Source organism: Oryzias melastigma, unplaced genomic scaffold (genome assembly GCF_002922805.2).
Source record: "Oryzias melastigma strain HK-1 unplaced genomic scaffold, ASM292280v2 sc00250, whole genome shotgun sequence".
NCBI lineage: Eukaryota > Metazoa > Chordata > Actinopteri > Beloniformes > Adrianichthyidae > Oryzias > Oryzias melastigma.
The window spans coordinates 153,210-168,647 of NW_023416890.1; the positions used below are offsets into that span (position 1 = coordinate 153,210).

General features: G+C 40.1%; 1 protein-coding gene across 10 annotated transcripts in view; it reads right to left on the bottom strand.

Moving 5' to 3' along the window:
- Nucleotides 1–491: 491 nt before the first annotated feature.
- LOC112138828 (SWI/SNF-related matrix-associated actin-dependent regulator of chromatin subfamily E member 1) overlaps nt 492–15,438 on the bottom strand; it is a 34,108-nt gene continuing 19,161 nt past the window's right edge. For 7 of the 10 annotated variants that reach the window (XM_024261483.2, XM_024261478.2, XM_036210803.1 and 4 more), the window contains 7 exons: nt 12,291–12,383; nt 11,091–11,222; nt 10,248–10,419; nt 9,985–10,157; nt 9,810–9,911; nt 3,124–3,331; nt 492–1,402 (listed from right to left, as the gene is read on the bottom strand). In XM_024261483.2, coding sequence (XP_024117251.1) covers nt 1,086–1,402; nt 3,124–3,331; nt 9,810–9,911; nt 9,985–10,157; nt 10,248–10,419; nt 11,091–11,222; nt 12,291–12,383 — 1,197 coding nt within the window. In that variant the 3' untranslated portion in view covers nt 492–1,085. The remainder of the gene's footprint in view (nt 1,403–3,123; nt 3,332–9,809; nt 9,912–9,984; nt 10,158–10,247; nt 10,420–11,090; nt 11,223–12,290; nt 12,384–15,438) is intronic. The other 3 variants (XM_036210805.1, XM_036210802.1, XM_036210800.1) reach the window with 1 other exon arrangement.

The window sequence follows — 15,438 nt, forward strand, 5'->3', positions numbered from 1 at the left end:
CAGGGTTTGATCTTTAGTCCAGTGATCATCAAATGATTAATTCTGGAGCGATGCTCCAAGACGTCCACTTGTTTCTCAAGTATATTGATCTGTCTATTTGTTCAGGGCTTGTAGCGTCTTCCCTTTTTCCATCAGTTGTTTCTGCTGGATCTTGAGGACCGTCGCGTCCTCAGCCAACACAAGTTGACCAGTGGTTTTTGGATCTTTGCTTTTATTCATGACTGGGCTTTTCTTCGGGGGACATTTTTAAATCACTTTTTGCAATAAATTTTCAACGGATTAAAATTTAAGATGTTGAGAACTGATGTGTCTTGATGTCTAAGTGTAGAGGATTCTGATAAAAGTGTTTTATTTTGTGTAGCTGTGACCCATCTGGAGCACCATAGACAGCCTTACCCAAACCCTGATTATAATAATGGATTATGACAGATATAAACTGGGTCTTGATAAGATTTCAAGACAAACCAGGACAAAAAAAGCCAGTAAAATCATAAGATGAAAGACATGGCCTTTATTTGGTCAGTTTGGACAGTACAAAATAAATCATTTGACTAAATCCTGATCTTTAGTTAGATTTTCTGTCAGATTCACTGAGGAAGCTCAATGAAATCAGCAATCGAGATTGTTGGTTGTCTAGAAGAGTAACCAAAACACACAGATAATCTAAAAGGGTCAAAAATGTCACTCATAATCTAGAATAGTCATAGCAGATTGTGAATCTCAAAAGTTTCAAAACGCTGCAGAATCTAGAAGAGTCATGAGATGTCACAAATTATCAAAACAAATGAAGAAATGCTGTTGGTCATTTAGAAGAGCCACAAAACACAACTGATTATCTAAAGAGTTGTGAGATGTGATAACCTGGAAGTCAAGAAACTAATCTTCTAGAAGAGTAACAAAATATTGCAGATTATCTAGAAGAATCATGAAACGTTGAAAATCTAAAAGTTACAAACATCAACCAAAAAAAGTTTCAGTAGATTCTTTAAAAAACAGGAAGAGCAGAAGTTTTCATAACTAGAAGAGCACTCATTGAGCTGCCTCCAGGGCCCCCCTGCTATGCTCTAGCTCACACAGTTGTAACTCTACTCATACTGGAGGCTCCCCTGATTGGGGGGCAGAAGCGGTGGTGGGGCTGGTTCCTCTGAGGGAGGAGGGACAGCTGGAGGGTTGACTTCCTGTCCCGTAGGAGACTGTGAAGCTGCTGCTTCCACGTTGTTTTCTCCAGGGGGAGGCATGCTGTTACTGTCATCACTAGGGGTGCAGCTGCTACTAGGAGAGCTGTTCTCCCTGGGGGGCTCAGGGGGAGGAGAGAGCATCTCGGATACTAAAGATGGAGGCTCAGATGAAGGTGCTGTGGCGGGTTGATGCTCTGAAGGAAGGTCTGCAGCTGCTGCATTCTCTGTGAGGTTGGAGAGTTACAAATATTGTTACAGACATGAAGCTGTGGCACCTTGTGTTGGGTTCACACCCAACGTCATTTGCACGTCAAATTCATGCTGACTGCCTCTCTTTGGATGCATGACAAATGACGCTTGTCCAAAAACGTGTATAAACTTGACAACCCAGAAGTGTGCGGGAGGCCGAATGTTTTTAGTCAGATCACTACATAGAGCACTCTCTCTGTGTGTATATCTTATCTACAATGTATGGAAGACCTTGGGAGATCAGATTACTTTATTTTAAAGAGCTCTACTAAAGATCCACAGCACGTGGACTCTGAACTCCAGAATCTTTGTAAAACCACTCGGACCACCGGACCTCACGAAGCCTCTGGAAATAAAATCTATGAAAGACTTTGAGAACTGTGGGATTAGGCATTTTTGACCCTTTAATTCAAGCAAAATGTGAAAAAAACGCTGGATGTGAACTCTGACCTGATTCTGAGCTGCAGAACTCGAGCACAATTCCCTTGAAATGAGACCTTCTCAGTCTCTCAGTTATCACAACAGAGAACGATTACGTGGCCTTAGACTTGTTCCTAAGCTGTGATGTAGCACTGATTCGGCTCAAATTCCTGATCCTTTTCTTTTCAACTTATTATTTTTTGTGTATTATAATCATTCTTTGAAGAATACAATCTTCACAAATTGTTTTTTTTAATTAATAATATTTTGATTTTTTTCTCCATTAACTAATGAAGATGATTTTTACTTATTACTTTTCTATTTTTATAATTATTGTTTGATTAATGCAATCTGCACTAATTGCCTTTTTTAAAATGAGAATATTTAGATTTTTATTGCATTAGCAAATGAAGATGATTTAATTATTACTTTTTGTATTATCATAATTCTCTGAATACAATCTGCACAAAGTGTCTTTTTTTCAATGATAATACTAAATTATTGTTACTGATTAATATAAATGATTTGTTGTGGATGCTTTGGAACTTGATTACATAAATTATATTCATAATTATTAATAGCCTGATTTTATTAATATTTGATAATAAGTCCTGAACCGGATATTGATAATTCATGTAGAGAAAATGGTCGAGTCGGGGTGGGATTATATAAGTTCACTTCCTTCCACTCCCTTTCAAGTGATCAACTTGTGATTCATTAAGTGATATGTCATGTATGTATTGTGACCTGATTGCTTGAAATAAACCATTTAATTCATTCATTCAAAGTATAGGGAATCCCGTCTCCATGTCTGGGTTCATTCCGTGATTCTGGTATGGAGAGCTTCACCATCTCCTACAGGAACTGTGTCTGAATGACGGACGCTTCTGTCTCTCTGTGACCCAGTGTGACCTTTCTGCCCCCCATTAGTCAGAGGAGGGAAAAATAAGCATAGATGATCTTTTATATTATTGTCTCAATGTCTTTAATCAACCTACCTGGATAAATAAAAATTCAACAACTTGGTTATTGAAAACGGCTCATCCCCAAAGCTGAGTACCTGAATGGTTGTCGTGATGCGTCTTCTTTACTATAGATTGCCACGGCGCTCAAATCTCGCTGTTGTTGGACCGACATGCCATGCCCAAAAGTCAAATAGCGCCCTCAGGTTTCATCTGTACATTGACTTAATGTGGAAACTTGACATCTCTGTTGCGCAAATGGCATTTGTTGTGAACGCAGTTTTACTCCTACAGTAAACAGTCCGAGTTGATACCTGTCTCCATAGGTGTATCCTCCTTGGTCCCGGGGGAGTTGTTGGCTGTAGCCGGCTCAGACCCCGTCTCTTCCTGCTGTGCAGCCTTCTCCACTTGCTCCGCCGCCTCACGCTCCCTCTCCTCAGCCCGCCGTCGAGCCACCTCCTCAGCAGCAGCCATCTCTGCTGCCAGCTTCTCCATGTCCACCTCCACCTTCTGACTGCACAGCTGTAGAACCAAAAACCAGCACATTCAGAGCAACGCAACAACACTAAGGCCCACACCCTACCTGCTGTACAAAGTCTACACGTGGCACCTCTGCTCCATATGCACATAACAGAGGTTTGCATGCCATCCACCTGACATAATTGATGGTATTTTATTCTAAACAGGCTTTGGGATCAGCGCTTTTAGCAAACTCTCCCTCAAAGGCTATGTGTCTGCTAGACTCCATTCTTTAGGTCTACTTGATTCAGTCCAGATAGATAGTGCTAGTCTTTAGTATTGTCACAAGCAAAGCAGTGTGTTTAGTCAGCACAAAAATACTTTTCTGACAGTTTCAATACTATTGTTATGCATTTATAACTGGCTTCAATGTGTTGTTTGTCCCCAAGTTTGTCCAGGAAGTGTCTGAACGTAAACTCAGGTCTTTTTCTGAGATTCCTTTTTGTACTAGCTGATAGGAATATGAAGGGATATTTGTGACAAGAAAAAGTCAGTTTTGAAATGACATGCTCCTAAACTACAAACGAAATGTGCATTTTGAAAAATATAACGGAGGTTAAATAACGTTAGCTTACAAAATCCCATAAGCGGTCTCAAAATCTTTAGTGTATCTGCAACCTCATAAACCAGGTCAAATCATTTCACTCAGATGTTTTCAGACCCACACTCTCAAAATGTAATTTTTCTCTTAATCTGTAATTTTTGGTTCTCAACTTTAGCACTACAAATGAGCCGCAAAGCCAGCCAATCACAGGCCAGACATCTTACGCTGATGAGCTGAAAACAGTTTGGTGTAATGCAACGATATTAACCAGGTATATGAAGGTTTTGATTGGTTGATTGATTGGTTTATTTCAAGCATAGATTGAAAAATACAGGACACAATTATTTCAAACTCATTACAGAAACAATTAAATGCATTGATTAGAAAATAGAAAACAAACAAAAATAAAACACACTTACAGTGGTGTGAAAAACTATTTGCCCCCTTCCTGACTTTTTATTCTTTTGCATATTTGTCACACAAAATGTTTCTGATCATCAAACACATTTTAATATTAGTCGAAGATAACACAAGTAAACACAAAATGCAGTTTTAAAATGGATGTTTGCATTATTTAGGGAGAAAAAAATCTAAACCCACATAGCCCCGTGTGAAAAAGTGATTACCCCCCTTGTTAAAAAATAACTTAACTGTGGTTTATCACACCTGAGTTCAATTTCTGTCGCCACCCCCTGGCCTGATTACTGCCACACCTGTTTCAATCAAGAAATCATTTAAACAGAAGCTACCTGACACCGAGGAGTAGACCAAAAGCACCTCAAAAGCTAGACATCATGCCAAGATCCAAAGAAATTCAGGAAGAAATGAGAACAAAAGTAACTGAGATCTATCAAACTGGTAAAGGTTATAAAGCCATTTCTAAAGCTTTGGGACTCCAGCGAACCACAGTGAGAGCCATTATCCACAAATGGCGAAAACATGGAACAGTGGTGAACCTTCCCAGGAGTGGCCGGCCGCCCAAAATTACCCCAAGAGCGCAGAGACAACTCATCCGAGAGGTCACAAAAGATCCCAGGGCAACATCCAAAGAACTGCAGGCCTCACTTACCTCAATTAAGGTCAGTGTCCACGACTCCACCATAAGAAAGAGACTGGGCAAAAACGGCCTGCATGGCAGAGTTCCAAGACGCAAACCACTATTAAGCAAAAAGAACATTAAGGCTCGTCTTAATTTTGCTAAAAAGCATCTCGATGACTGCCAAGACTTTTGGGAAAATATCTTGTGGACTGACGAGACAAAAGTTGAACTTTTTGGAAGGTGCGTGTCCCGTTACATCTGGCGTAAAAGTAACACAGCATTTCATAAAAAGAACATCATACCAACAGTAAAATATGGTGGTGGTAGTGTGATGGTCTGGGGTTGTTTTGCTGCTTCAGGACCTGGAAGGCTTGCTGTGATAGATGGAAGCATGAATTCTACTGTCTACCAAAAAGTCCTGAAGGAGAATGTCCGGCCATCTGTTCATCAACTCAAGCTAAAGCGATCTTGGGTGCTGCAGCAGGACAATGACCCAAAACACACCAGCAAATCCACCTCTGAATGGCTTAAAAAAAGCAAAATGAAGACTTTGGAGTGGCCTAGTCAAAGTTCTGACCTGAATCCCATTGAGATGCTGTGGCATGACCTTAAGAAGGTGGTTCATGCTAGAAAACCCTCAAATAAAGCTGAATTACAACAATTCTGCAAAGATGAGTGGGCCAAGATTCCTCCAGAGCGCTGTAAAAGACTTGTTGCAAGTTATCGCAAACGTTTGATTGCAGTTATTGCTGCTAAGGGTGGCCCAACCAGTTATTAGGTGCAGGGGCAATTACTTTTTCACACAGGGCTATGTGGGTTTGGACTTTTTTCTCCCTAAATAATAAAAAAAATAATTTAAAAACTGCATTTTGTGTTTACTTGTGTTATATTTGACTAATATTAAAAATGTGTTTGATGATCAGAAACATTTTGTGTGACAAACATGCAAAAGAATAAAAAGTCAGGAAGGGGGCAAATAGTTTTTCACACCACTGTATGTCACATTTGGTTCATTATTTTTTGTGCTAATTAACTAAAGTCAGTAGAGTTTGATTGATTGCTTGAAAAGGAGTGGGAAGAAGCAAACTTGTATAATCCCACCCCTACTTAATTACTTCATTTCACTGTTTAGCATAATTGTGTAATCTGGTTGTTGTTGTTGTAATAATCATTAAACATTGAGATCAAGTTTTAAAGTACCGTAGAGTTGTTGTTAATCATTCTCTGAAAGAATTCTTAGATATTTTCAGTAAACATTAATGATTCACACAATATCTAATAATCATTGATTTTCTTTAGAACACATAATTACATTAATCCTGTAATCATTGCTACATATTTTAGATTAACTAAAGAAAATTAATATCATAGTGATTGTAAACTGTATATTACATAACATTAAACTTATTGTTTGCATTTGAAAAAGCTTTGATTATTTCATCACATTCAAGTTCATACATTTGGAATTATTCAAACACCAGTTGATCTTTAACTCGTCTTATCTTCATAGTGTGAGATTAGAGTTTCTTTATACATTTTCTTGAATGTATAAATGCTTGAACATTGTTTGAGCTCATTACTTAACTTGTTCCAGAGTTTAGTTCCACACAGAAACTTTTCTTTGTGGGTCAATCTGACCTTGAAGTTCCTGCATCCTCTCAGTTTGTTCCTCCTTCATTTTCTAAGAACTGTTTCTGGATATTTATGGGAATGTTTTCCCACTAGCTCTGTATAGTAACTGTGCAGTGTAAAAATCAACAAGGTCATACAGTTTTAAAATTCTGGATTGATCAAATAAATTGTTAGTGTGATCAAGATAACCGGCTTTATGTATAATTCTGATGGCTCGTTTCTGAAGCATAAAGAGAGGATGTAGTGAACTCTTAGAATTATTACCCCAAACTTCTATACAGTATGTGAAATATGGTAATATTAAGGAGCAGTACAATCAATATCTACAGTTGTATTCTAATATATATTTGGATTTATTTATGATTGAAATACTTTTTGAAAGTTTAGTTTGTGTCTGATGTGTGGCTTCCAACTCAGTTTGTTATCAATAACAATCCCTAAGAATTTGATTTCTGTAACACTTTCACTTTAGTCATTGTTAACTTTAATTGAGAGCTCTGTACTGGCTTTGTATTTACCAAAAAACATCACTTTAGATTTGTCTAGATTCAAAGATAGTTTGTTGTAATCCATCCATGATTTTATTTCGATTAACTCTGTGTTCAACACATTGATAAGTTCCCTTTGATTGTCTTTAGAACAGAATATATTTGTGTCATCAGCAAATAAAATGAGTTTTAAAAGTTTTGAAGCATTGAATATATCATTGATGTAAATATTGAACAGCAGCGGGCCCAGAATTGATCCTTGTGGGACACCACAACTTATCCCTTTGGCCTCTGATGTAAATTCATTCATCTTGACAAATTGTTTTCTTCCTGTTAAATAGCTTTTGACCCAACTTAGCGCTACTCCTCTGATCCCGTACACTTCCAGTTTGTCCAGAAGGATGTCATGATTGAGAGTCAAATGCTTCTTTTAAGTCAATGAAGATTCCAGCTGCAGATTTCTTTTTATCCAGAGAGTTTGTGATCTCCTCTACAGCATCAATGATAGCCATTGAGGTTGATCTGTTTTCTCTGAAACCATATTGGCTTTCATTTATCATGTTATATTTATCAATGAGTTTAGCTAATTTGTCATTGAATATCTTTTCCAGAATTTTTGAGAATTGTGGAAGGAGAGAAATAGGTCTATAGTTTGTAAACAGGTGTTTGTCTCCACTTTTCTAGTTAGGGATCCCTTTTTCCATTTTCATTTGGTTTGGGAATCTCCCAGTTTGTAATGATAAGTTACATATGTATGTTAGAGGCTTAGAAATACTGTTAATCACCCTTTTCACCACCGTCATATCGATATCATGACAATCTGATGAGTTTTTACTCTTGAATTTAGTAACAATTGATATCAGCTCATTTTCATTCACATCAGAGAGAAAGATGGAGTGTGGGATCCTAGCGCTGGATGGAATATTTTCTATGTTGGTTTTGCACTTTGGAGTTTCTGCTGCCAACGCTGGACCCACGTTAAGACCGTTTGCTGCTTCATTCATAGAATAGGTTTGACCCGTCTCATCTGTAAAGTAATCTGGGCGCGTTCGTTTTTTTGTCCCTTTTTTTAATGATGGTGTTTAATATTTCCCAAACTTGCTTTACATTGTTTTTATTGTCATTCAGTAGATTATTATAGTACATTTTTTTTTACTGTGCCGTGTTATTTCAGTGAGTTTATTTTTGTAGGATTTGTATCATCTGTTCTTTTTCTCTCGATCTTTGTTTTAAGAACTTTTATAGAGGTTATTTTTCTTTTTACAAGCATTTTGTAGACCAGTAGTTAACCAAGGACATTTAGCAAAGTTGTTCTTGAATTGATAAATTGGACAATTCCTGTTGTATAGGTTGATTTTACAAAAAAGATGATTTGAAAGCAAAGATGGGATTTCACAAGCAAATATTTGGAACTTTCAAAGTTATATTTCTAAAACTGTACATTTTGTCTGCAGATAACAAAGTAAAAAAACTAGGGCTGTCAGATTTGTCGCGTTAATTATGCGTTAATTTGATATGTGCATGACGCAGACAATATTTTTGACGCATTAATCGCAGATTTTCTCATACGTGCCTTTCCATACCGCGCGGGCGTCATCGCCCTCTAACTCACCAGCTGCTCTCACTGAATCACAGCGGCTCTCCAACCACCGAGCTGCTAGCTAGAACCGGCCCGGCGCCAGGAACTGGAGAGCTCCTGCACCCTAACCCGGCTCCGGTTCGTGTCCAGTACCACGTCTGGTGGTATCGGCTCGCGTCCAGCGCCGCGTCCCGAGAGCTGCAGACCCCCGACGTTCCGAACAGCAAGCGGACCGGAGGACGTTTTAAATGTACTTTAAACAACGCCAGTTATTTGTAGATGAAAAGATATATCTCAGCTTTGAGTGTGTGGCCCGTCCCTCTTTCGGCGCGTGAAAATATGAAAAATATCCCAAAGTTCTGGAGGTTTAAGCGTGATCCAGCCCCAGCATAGCGGTCTTTCTGCCGGCATATTCATGGCGTGAGCTCCTCTGGACACGTCGCTGCATCGAGCTGCAGCCAGAGAACGCGGCGGCAGTAACAGACTGTCAAACTATCCACAGTGTATCCCGCTTTTCTCAGTCTTTAATGTTTTAAAAAACAAAAGTTAATTGGAAATGATAAATCTCTATTTCATTTATCACAAAAAAAAGGCCACATATTAATTTGCGATCAATTGCGAGTTAACTATGGACAATGCAATTAATCGCGATTAAAAAATTTAATCGCCTGACAGCTATAAAAAAAAACATTGTGAGATTTGTTTAGTCATTTTGTCATTTTAGTGGTACAAATATTACTTAATTTACACAGGCAGCTTTACTTTGCAAAGGGATCATTTCCTTGGACTGCCACATTTGGCATGTGTGAAAGACGAACTGAATTTTGGTTATGATCGAACAAATGCTTGTTTGAGTGTAAACCAAAGTGTAAAGTGAAAAAAAGAAGGCTGCAACCAAAGCTCCAATGATTATGAGGAACATATAGCAGGATAAAAAGTTTGAACATTTTGAACATGGTAAGTATGGTACAAAGCTGCTCCCTACATGATCATTTGTGGACTAGCCAGTTTTCTTCTCTGCACTTTTTTAGAGTTTAAGGACCAGTAGTAGTGCCCGCGTCTCAGCAGTTATTTCAACTACGTGATTTTTCAAGCAAATGATCTGCTTCACGCTTTGTTTGCTTTTGAGAGTGCAGCGTATGAAAGAAAATAAACTCAATTCCTCTTCCTCCCCTCTTGTAGATCAGAAAGGTTCATACCCTCTTCAGTTCAGTGTTGAATGAATCAGTGGTCTCCAGGAAGCGCTTTTTCTTCTCCTGGTGACGATCTTCGATCTGGAGAAGTTCTGCCTCCAGCTTCCTCTGCCATCAAACCTGTTATTAGTATTGTCCTGCAGAGCCATGAAGTGCACAAAAAAACATGACAAGGACTCACCTGGTGCACCATGAGTGACTGCACCTGCCTTTTAAGGACCTGCATGCGGGCTGTGGTGACCACCGAGCGCACGTCTGGCACAACAATCTCACTCAGTATGTCACTGATAAGGCGGTGGTTTCTCTGAAAGCGAGCGGCTGCAGTGTGTTTCACAGAGAAGCCGTCGTCGTAGTCTGATGAAAGAAATAGATTGGCTGAACCATGATGGAAGTGCTTGGTTTGAGGATGTCAAAAACGTTGACGGCTGGATTTCAAAAACTTGCCATCAGGGTCTTCTGCGGGCTGGATGCTCATGTATGGCTCCCCTTTGTCAAGACGACTCTGGCGCTGCCTGCTCTCTTCCTCCATGGCTGCTTCGGCTCGGTTCTTGGCATTCACATAGGCCAGGTATGCGGGGGAGTTGTGGTAAGCCTTCAAAGAGTCGTTGTATTCAATCTGCAGGGTTGAGAGACACAAATAGAAGAGTGAAGCCTTACCCTGGCCTCACACGGCTAGCATTACAGTTCAGGTGCGATGCAGGAGCAGTCTAGCTACAGCAGATGGCTCATATTAGCTCCTGGATGGTTGTAGCCACATGCTCTGCTGCCGACCTCGCAAAACTCCAAACCCACGTTCACGCGATAACCGGTCATTTATATAGGAAGTACAGTAAGTCCCCCCCTTATTTGCTGTGGTTCAGCTGCATCGTCCGACAAAAAATTTAAACCCAATGCAACGGATTTGCAGCCCTGGAGAGGCCTGAACGCAGACACAGGACGTAAACGCTGCAGTGGGATTTCCTCTTGCACTTTTAAAGTTATGTAAAGACTGCGGCGCTCGCATCAGAGCTGTAACGCTAGCCATGTGAGCCCGGGGTTAGATGTTTGTTCAGAAAGAAACAGTCTGCTATAAAGCTGCACAACTTCATAACTAGAACACCAGGACGGGTGAATGGAATGTAAAAGAGCCAGCGCTATGACACATTTACAGCTGTTTGGAGCTGGCCCAGCCCACTATTTTATTCTGCACACCAGGAGCTGTTGGCAGCCTGAAGTTCCATTTGTAAAACAATTCTATCAGGAAAGGAAAAAGGACACCCACAGCAATAAAGAGCATCTGTGGCCCACCTTTTCAGCCTCGTACTCATTCAGGTAATCCTGCTTCTCCTCGTCGGTCAGGTCTCTCCACATGCCGCCGATGATCTTCCCGATTTCCCACAGCTTCAGGTCTGGATTGGATGCTTTTACTTGGTCCCATACCTGCAAAAAAGGACAAACATCTTCTTGCACACCATTGTACACCATCAACATGCAGTTGAGCTTAGATTCCTAAAGGGCCTATATAATTTAAAATCAACAGCTTTTAAGAGTTTTGCAATGTTAGTTCCTTACGAGAAAACACCCCAAAAGAGGGATTTTGATCCATTCACGGATTTCTGAGCATTCCTCTAAAACCCTGCTCTCTGAGCACCAGCCCCTCCCAATCCAAGTAGGTCATGGCGTTGTGATGTCACAAAGGGAGAACAGCCCCTTCCAGGAAGAGACTGCACTGCCAGCACCACCCCAAGCTAATGCAAACACACTTTCTCAATGAAGCGAACGGTGATCGGCAAAACACTTTCATTTTACACGCACATCAAAGTTAGGATGTTGTCCATTTTTGTGGGTGAAATGCTGCAGAGACCAGCTTTAGGTTGACATCATGAAATGGGTGGGAACCAAAAGGAATTGATCAGATTTTCACTTTCTGAAATACTTTATACTTGCTGTTAAAAAAAAAAAAAAAAACCCCCCTTTCGCCCATCAGCAGCCGGGATAGGCTCCAGCACCCCCGCGACCCCAAAAGGGAAGAAGCGGCCAAGAAGATGAATGAAAAAAAAAAGTAGTGAGCACGGTGTCCAAACTGCTTTTAGAATCCAGGGAAGTAGATAGTCCTGGATTATATAGATTTTTAGTAGTTAGGGATTTGGGTGGGAATTCTAACATAGTCACTCTTTCCCATATTGCTTGAAAATGTTGGTCAGCCTAATAATCCTTCTTTAGTAGTTTTTCCTTCAACTAAACTCACCTGATAAACTAATGATCACAGGTGCCTGAGATTGATATCAGTGACCCAAAGAGCCCCGACACACAATATCATCCTTAAGTTTCATTGAAAACCAGAGAATTTAATCTTTTTGACACTTAAATACAATTTGCATGTTAATTTGGAACGCATTGTATGGGTATGAAGTGTTGGGGATTGGTACCAGCCCCATATATCTCCTCAAAGGTTCAGGGTAGGGGAGGACAAGCAGTAAAAGCAGACACCGTGGAGGGGTGTCTTACCTTCCTGCTTACCTTCCGGCTGTACCGCATGTAAGGCATCAACGGCTTGTCTGGAGGTTTGGGAGGCTTTGGAACTGCGATCCCAGATGAATTCTGTAGGAAAAAGGAGGGAGATAAAATGAGATTAAGCCAACAAGACTGTTATAGAACTTTATATATTCTTTAAAAAATCCCAAGGTTTCCATGATCCTTTCTGACAGAAGCATTTTACATTCAAATGCGCTTAGCCAATACGCCACTTTCAAGAAGCAAACAAGAGGTAAACAAGACGGTTATACAAGACTAGGGACGTGCGATATCTTGGTGCTAGTATTGCTACCTGCTGAAATTTGCATAATTTAAAATTATCAGTATTTGTCCAAAATCAAAAACTCCACCAATAAAGGCCACAAATATTTCTCTTTCACTTTGACCAATGGTTACAGCAAGAGAAGTGCTCTGTTTAGCACAGGCATGCTCCCCCCTCCCACCTAGAGTGCGTCTTGCATCAGACGCTAGACGCACTCGAGCGAGGGTTCAGAGCACGCTTTGGCTATTTAACTGTTTTGGCTGTTCAACACATTTTTACTGCCCTCGTCATATGGACGTATGGTTAGGGTCCCTCCGTGTCACTTTTTAACCTTTGGGGTAACCCCAACTAGCTGTTCTTTGACTACATCCGCCTGTCTTTTCGTGTTGCACGACATAAAGCTGCTGCTCAGGCTGCTAACTATTGGGCTACAAGCTCCGTTAGCAATGTTAAAACCATAGCTATCTAAAAAACATAGCTGGTGGTCTGAGCTTTTAGCCCAATAGCTAAAGGATAGCTTGCTATGTTTTTAACAAAGCTATGGTTTTAACATAGCTAGCTAGTTAGTTAAATGTTTAGGTTGAAGAAGCCACTAGGATGAGTGGTAAAATGTTTCAAAGACAGAAGACTTTTAGTCCATATACCATTATTCACCTTCGAGACTTCAAACAAAAAAAATTGTCAGGTTAGCAAGGAATACTTCAAGTAGTTTCTCAACCTTACTGAAACATCTTCAATTGAGGAAGCCAAGGTCATGAAGTGAGGTTGTCCATCGCTTGGACTGAAGTCCCCATGGTAATCAAAGAGCTCCTCTGTACCAAGGTAGCAGGGGTGGAAGAAGTCCACCCCGAGCACCTCCAGTCTCTGGATGCTGTGGGATTGTCATGGGTCACATGTCTTTGCAGCACTGTGTAGCAATTGAGGGACAGTACCACTGGATTGGTGACTGGGGCAGGGGTTCCCGCTTTTAAGAAGGGGGACCAGAGGGTGTGTTGGGACTACAGAGAAATCACACTCCTCCAGCTTCCTGGTATTCTACTGTACTGGAGAGGAGAGTTCGGCCAGTAGTCAAACATCAGATAAAAGATAAAAGGGTGGTTTCCGTCCTAGTCTGGAACAATGGATCAGGTCGACACTATGCGTAATGTGATGGAAGGTTTTTTGGAGGTCGCAATATGTACTATGTGGATTTGGTGAAGGCGTTCGTCCACGTCCCCTGTGGTGTCTGGAGGATGCTCTGGGAGTATGGCTATTGAGTCCCTGTTAGACTGAAGCAGAAACTTTGTACTCACAGTAAGTAGAAATTTAGACCTCTTTGCACCGCATGCTAGAATCTGCTACACTTTATCCGTTTTGTTCATAATCTTTGTGGACAGAATTTCTAGCCCCAGCCAGGGGAGGGACCTGGTTTGGTGACCACAGAAAGTCTAAGGCTGTGGTTACACTGTTAGAAATAGGGGTACTGTAGAGGTACATTTCTGTTCCTTAAGGTACAATCTGGATTAATGTACCCTCAAAGGATCACAAGTGAACCTCAGGGTACTTATGTGTACCTTTTTGAGGGCCTTTAAGGTACATAAATGTTCCTTAGCCCTAAAAGGTACATATTTGTACTATCTTTTTAAAATTTAAGGGTAAAATTTTATGGTTGGGACAGTTCTGTGTTTGGGTGGACGGGGGTGGGGGGCGAAAAACAATAGCTCAAGACTTTTAAGAGATTTTAAATTTATTATTCATTCAGATTTTAGCTACTTTAATGTATAGTTTTATGACTAAGTGTTTAGAGAAAATGATTTTATATGAGTAAATGTGAACTATTAACGTCATATATTTTATGTTATGTATGAAATTAACTTTAATAAGAAGTTGTTCTTTTCTTTTCTTTTTTTTTATTTTATTTTACAATGGCCAAAAGATTAAAAAAAAAACATCTAAATAGATCATGTGACTCTTTGGCAAAATATAATGTCAGAAAAAAATTATGGTGAAAAACTGACGCATTAGCAGTCACAGACAGCAGTCTACGTGAAGCGGGAGGAGCCGTTATTAGACTGGCTGAGCTTTCGGTGGAGGAACTTTTAAAAAGGCTGCATGGAAGAAGTTGGTATCGATGTTGCTGAGATTGAAGCTCAAATACTCAGAGGTAAGCACATTTTAATATTCAAACTTGTTTTCTACTCTTAGATAATTCATTTTTTCCGGCGTCAGCTCACAACTACATTATACAAACATGAGCTGCATTACACTAGCTAGCTGTAGCCAGCGTGGCTACTGTCGAATTAAACAAAACAAAATCATCCAACGACTAAATAGATAAAGTATTTTATTTAGTTATTTTGCGTTTGACCACTTTAGCTTTGGTTACGTGCCAGTCAATGATTTGGCCCTAGCTAGCTAGTTAGCATGCTAACGTTCGTTATATAGCATGCTAGAACTACTTTAAATGAGCTGAAGTCAGACTTTTTTTTTTTAAACAAGGACTTCCCTGGTTTAAAAAATATTTCAAATAATCTCTTCAAGTAGATTTTTACCCCTTTCTCCCCCTTTGGCCCTCTTTGAGTTGTGTAGCTAATTAAGTTTGGTAAATCAAGTTGCTAAAGTTCAGACTAGTTACTGGACTAATGTTGAAAATGTTTCCTAGGCTATTTGCGTCAAAGTCGAAGCTTGCGAGCCACATCTGGCCTCTTGTGAAATTGTATTCGGCCTACGAAATAATTTTATATAATTTCTATTAATGGGCCGGCAAAATGTACCGCTGAAAACATACACACTACAGATCCCATAATGCAGCGCTTCAGCTGCTTTGGCGAACACTTCCGCTATCCCCCAATATACCGAATATATATCATATATTTATGA